The sequence below is a fragment of the Mya arenaria genome, chromosome 6, assembly GCF_026914265.1.
Source record: "Mya arenaria isolate MELC-2E11 chromosome 6, ASM2691426v1".
Taxonomy (NCBI): domain Eukaryota; kingdom Metazoa; phylum Mollusca; class Bivalvia; order Myida; family Myidae; genus Mya; species Mya arenaria.
Window position 1 is genome coordinate 35461881 of NC_069127.1, and position 6000 is coordinate 35467880.

Below are 6000 nucleotides of genomic sequence, written 5' to 3' on the forward strand. Positions count from 1 at the left end.
TAGGAAAGTTACATCAGCAAATATTAATATAACAACCGACTATACCAAAAATAAACCACATAGATACAACATAATTGTACGTGTATCCATCGCAAAGGTTTAGATATTTCTGACAGCACACATGATCATATTTTAAGAGGATCAGAAGCCACAAATAACTAGCTGAATTCAAAATGCAATGGTAGGATCAAATTGAAACGATTTGTAAGTATACCACAGTTTGGCCATATAATATTCACAGAAGAGAGAAACATCTCTGTTCAGCTCGGAAACGTGAAGCGTCGTGCTCCTCTGAAACCACCTTTGTCTGTGAGAGGATTACAAAGCGGCTTCAAGCACAGGCTGTAGATGATACTTTCAATGAAGCTGTCTTCCAATCTCGGAATTTTAACACCAAGCACGATTTTTACGTTATTTAATTTTATTTTTCTTGGCGTTTGTATCAAATATTAACTCAATCTTCTATACAGTGATCTCCCGTGAAAAGCAAAGTAGATCTCTACCACTATGAGCAAGTATAGCTGGATTTCAGCTATATAATCTTGTTTAAAATAAAAAAGGTTCTTGGGGGGGGGGGGCTAGTTTTACAGCATTTCAATTATTGAAGGTGAATTGAGGTTGAAATACGAAAAGTACATTCAAAATCAAAAAGAATTTACAAACTGAATCCATGTTTATTGTAATATCTAACCATGGCAATGTGATTTGCATGGTGGTTGTGATTACTGTTATGTAAGGAAAGTAGTATGCATCCCTCATTTGCAACTAGAATAATCTCTGAATGGTAATCATAAAGTGCTTCAATTATTTAAACTTTAAATATCATCAGCATAATAATAAAATCAGTTATACATATAATAATAATAATAATATGAGAATCATGGATATATACATTTAATGTTGGTCGGATTTAACGATATGTATGTATCCAACCATTCCTTGTACTGTTAAAATAATAATCGTAAGTCTTTACTTATAAGTTTTTAGAGGTTTACAAATGTTATTGGTAAATATTCTTCCAAAGGTCAACCAATGAAAGATATATAGCTCAGGCATTTTTCAAAGATATATGTATGTATAAACCAGGTTCTGAAAATATATTTAAAAGGAGATTTTTAGTGAAAATCACACATTTAATGAGCGGCATGATACAACAGCATATATACAGAATACATCAGATAAACATTTCCTTGTCCGAAATCGAGAACTATGTCCGTACTATCATATTAACTGATAATAAATTGTTTATAATAACAATACCGATTACCATGTTTCATTTAGTTTTAAATAATCATGATGGACGAAAGAAAAATTATTACAAGCAGAGCGTTAGCTACAGTTTTATTGTGCATATTAATGTCAAGTTCAGGATTAGCGGGTCCGTTTGGTCCGCCCTATCCGGTAACAGGGGCGTGGTTTAAGGATCGTTACAGTTACGAGGAATGGAATCAAACATTGCACCAGTTTTCCCTTCAGGGTGGGGACTCTGTAATCCTGCGAGCGCCACCTGTACAGCTGACGACCAGGCAGGAACTTGTGGATAATCCCAATTTTAAGGTATACCTTTTGAATGTAACGTTGCTGTAAAATGTCATTTCCGAAAGCTTTGACAACTGTAAAATATTACAAAATGGTTGATAAATTGGTCAGGTTAGGTCAACTGAAGTTAACTCTAGAAACTAATACCTAGATGTACAAGTACATGTACTACTCAAATTTGATAAGAATCACCTGCAATAGTTTTTATCAATATAATGGCATTAACAAGTTTTTTTTAACTTTTCTAGACATTCATTGATGAAAAGAAATGGTTCGTTTTTCAAAATAGAGTATCAACAAAACTGACATCAGCAATGACGTCAAGTCAATTTGAAACTTTTTGAATATGATAAAACGAAAAGAAACAATAACAATTTTGATAATTGTAAAATACACTAATATGTTACTAAATGTTAAGATAATCTTTATAATTTTATATTTCTTTTATTTCGTGATTCGTGATTTGTAGTCCTTGGCGTTATGCACTGATAAACAGATTATACTTTGTTAGCGTGTCTGCATTTATGCGTCATGTTTTATTTACAAATGACAAAATTACTCATGCATCTGTATCATTACCTTCCTCAATACTATTTTTTTCTAAGGATATCTTAGCAGTAGATTAAGAAAATCCTGGGCCAAGTTTCCAAGTATATGTAAATGTTCCAGTATTTGTCCAATCATATTTTTTTTTCTGGACAGTGGTGCGTCAAACGTCATGAAAACGGGAGCAGCAGCCACTGTGTTGATGACGCCTTCAGAGAACTCTCAGACCTTGACGTCAACGTGGTTACACTATTAACGTACCAGTATGAAGAACGCTTCGAAGCAGCGTCCATGTTAGCTTGTGAGCAATACGATAAAATGATCGTTGCTGACAGGATATACATGCGATTGGTTCTACCTCATAACAAAACGTACGTATCCATTGAACGTATTCAGAAGCATGTAATTAGTTTGAATGAAACTGCAATTTTTGCTTTAAAACTCTTAATTATAAGCGAGATAACTTTAGTACCACTAGAACATTTAATTCCTTTTCGGTAATTCTACGCTTGAATTCTTTTATTTGGCGCTCAAATTCATTGTTAGAATTTAAGTCGCGGGAACGATCTTAAAATGAAATATATTTTCATATCATGTGTTTTAAATATTCCCGACATAATTCTTTTAAAATTAAAAGAAAAAACATGTCCCATTTACGTCATGTGCTTAAATAACATTTAATTATCATATCAATTGGTTAAAAATATGATGGGAAGAATAACAACATTTTAAGTATCTAACCCTTTTCGCTGTATGTACCATTATCGTGTGCTTATAAAACTTAATAACCTAAAATGTAATAATTATATGAATTGCTCTTCAATTTGTTTTTCTGTCCATAAAACTGAATTTGTTTTATAGAAACAAGTGTGACTACAGGAACACGAACGTCACCGTCCTCTTTACTTCCTTCGCAGGGACAGATCCGCACGAACTACTTCTTGACGCGGCGCATGAATACAAAATGGCGGTGTATTTCGGTGTTCCAGGTTTGCCATCGTCTGCTATGAAAACCCAAAAACTTTCAAGTCAACCCATTTTCACATCTTATAGTCTGTTTCTTGAACGTGTTTTAGAATCACACAGTGTCAAATACAGTAATAGGTCTTTACTGAAGGGCTACTTTTTGTCGGACGATTTCAATATGCCAATGCCATCAAAAGGCGCACACTTCGACATTCTTAAATATACCTACCAGACAGTTAAAAAGCATAACAAACAATTTGGTGTAGATAATGTAGTCAACACGAACAAACTACTCGGCGGTAACCAACTTGGTGACATCATCAACTCATTCAGGGCTATTGCGACACAAAGTGACGTCATTTCTGTCAGAGACGGCCGGGGATCAGGATTAACGGCTTTATTTTGGGAGACACAGAGATCTCGGGACATCCAGTCCGTAGACCCCACCCTGTTTAACATACTGCAAAATAAGATTCCATCTCTGATTACAAACGCAACGACATTTCAAGATGTCTATAACAACAGTACAAGTGAGGTTGGTTCAACACAAATACACTAAGCCTTGCATGTAGTTTTTGTTCCAGAACCATAAACGTTAGTAAATGTATACGTCTCTTTGTTCATTTTTTTTTTTTTTTCTGACAGTTCTAAGATACTTTTTCTATTCATATCATGAATGACGTTCCAATCATGAAATATCGTCATTATCTAAAAAAAATTATATATAACTAGTGTAATAACTATCTTAAAAGTGTGACGTTACGTAGCGTTGAAAGTGGCTACGCTACATACCGACTTTTTATGTATTTTGCGCTGGAAATGGGCACAAAAGAATTTATGATTTAAATAGTAATTCATATTCGTGGTCATTCAATACGAAAAATACGAAATTTCTTAATCTTATTTACTTAATTAAAATTTTGTAAAAACACCCCTAACCAATGGTCGTTTTTTAAAATTTATTTTTCGAAAACTCGTTTTGCATTTCCTTATTACTAGTAAAACATCTATATCTATTTCAGGTATTCGATGCTCTTGCCAAGGAAAGGGATGACATTTCAAAGACTAGCAACTCTTCATTTGTCCTCTGGTTGAATATTGAAGCATATGATGAGCTGCACTCCGATGACCTATGTCTTCCGGTGGACAGGGCGGGGTCCGGGGTAGGCCGAATGTTAAACAAGATCACAAAACCACGTGTTGATCACGTGTTGACACACGCTGGAACCGCCGTTCAGAAAATCGTGTCTTTGGCCTGGGACCCTAGTTTTACCTGCACTACAAAGGATCACCCATACCCCTTACGAAGCCAGATTGTGTCAGATATGGGCAGGCCTATTATCTCACGATGCTTCTTTCACAGCAGTTTCAACCGATCTGTTGTCGTCATTGGTTACAACCTTGAAGGGGAAACACAAGGCTTTACAGTAATTAATTCGGAACAACTCGGCCATCTTCCATCAAAAATAACCTCGGATGTATTCCGGTGCATTAGAACAAGTAGTTCGTAAAATTTATATAAATAATGATTAATTGTAGAGTTTACGTGTATTTTTATTACTACGTTATAATTGATTCCAAACGAAGGTTTCTATTGCATAAATATTTAAGAATCCTATTATTATTTATAGTAAATTCTGTATGCTAAATTGAAATTACTTTGCGATCTACGTGCAGCGTAGTTAAATATACAGAATTCAAAGAGTGTAATCGAGGTTGGTTATGATGGAAATTGGCCGATGTGTTCCAGTTGACTGTTATTATGGTCCTGACATCAAACTATTTCAATAATAAGAATATTGTCCATTTTTAACCAATATGGAATTACTTTGGGAACTAAAATATACCATTATCCGGAAGTTAAGATGCTAGGTTAAGAAGTCAAGTAGCGCTCTCAGTACTCGCTGATTTAATGCACCAGTCAATTGTAACCACGCCCCCAGGTCCGGGGAATAGCGGGGACTTTGACTTTCGGTCCAGCCAACCCCGGGTAAAATCCACGCCCTGCGGGAACGAACTGATGGTAAAATCCCTGCCAAATGCCCCCGCACCCAGGGAGCCTAGGTCAGGCCCATTCCCCGCCATATGTTGCACGAATGCAAAGCCACTGCATTCACCCGGCACTGCTGGGCCACCGGAAAGGTAAAAACACTTCCACGGCTATCCCCGGTATACAGCCGGACCTAGGGGCCGTGGTTACAATAGACTAGTGCATAATCAAATGCAATTCGATGTGCATAATAAGTTGTTGTTTTGTTTTTATCACAGGTTGATTGGCCTAACGTCAACGGGCATCGAGTAAAGAATGACCGAGTGTATGGCTATTATTTCGAGTTGGATTGGGGACGCCAACATGGACGGATAGAATCTTTAGAATACGTGCAGATGTATGATCCTTATGACGTCATCAGTCTCGCGCCAAAGGGTTACGTCAACATAAAGGCTAATAACAGTTACAATGGCTGCTCTTTCGTGTATGACTTTACAAATAAATCCGATGAATCACTCAAGAATGATTCCAGAAAGCTTAGGAAGAATTTCGTTCGCGAGAAGCAAAAACCTGTTCGTAGAGTGGAGGCTCAGGACACGCCCTTCACCAGTAATTAGCTGCCTGTGGGTTCGATGCCTCGGTGATTGCTTTTTGTGTTATTGGTTTGGCAATACAGGGTCAAGGGTGACTCTCCATTGATAACCAAGATGATAACACTTTAAGGAATATCCCAGCCAGTTTTGAAACTAATAATTTTCTTTTACAAGAAATAAAATAAAAAGTGATCTTACATTGATTTTTTTTAATTTATTTATTCAATGCATTTCTCGTGCTTTATTTAAATTTGTTCCAGCTTGATACACCCTTGTTTAAAGATAGACCCTGTTTGGAGCCTCCTTTCTATTTTAACAGAAACAGCATCACGCTCATTGAGACTTTATGTCTCGAAATATATTTTA

At 36.1% G+C, this 6000-nt stretch overlaps 1 protein-coding gene across 1 annotated transcript; it reads left to right on the forward strand.

Annotated features, from left to right (window-relative positions):
• The first annotated feature begins 1356 nt into the window (after positions 1-1356).
• On the forward strand, positions 1357-5767 carry LOC128237744 (uncharacterized). Its single transcript, XM_052953328.1, has 5 exons — positions 1357-1557; positions 2242-2456; positions 2947-3586; positions 4074-4478; positions 5320-5767. The coding sequence occupies exons 1-5, from the start codon at positions 1357-1359 to the stop codon at positions 5656-5658; spliced, it is 1800 nt and encodes a 599-aa protein (XP_052809288.1). The 3' UTR covers positions 5659-5767.
• The last annotated feature ends 233 nt before the right edge of the window (positions 5768-6000 follow it).

What these genes read in the sequence shown, in the direction of transcription:
- LOC128237744 (XM_052953328.1), top strand. Translation starts at nt 1,357, where the DNA reads ATGTCAAGTTCAGGATTAGCGGGTCCGTTTGGTCCGCCCTATCCGGTA. An exon ending in TGGATAATCCCAATTTTAAG is followed by an intron (nt 1,558 to 2,241) that starts GTATACCTTTTG and finishes TTTTCTGGACAG; the next exon opens with TGGTGCGTCAAACGTCATGA. An exon ending in GTTCTACCTCATAACAAAAC is followed by an intron (nt 2,457 to 2,946) that starts GTACGTATCCAT and finishes TTTGTTTTATAG; the next exon opens with AAACAAGTGTGACTACAGGA.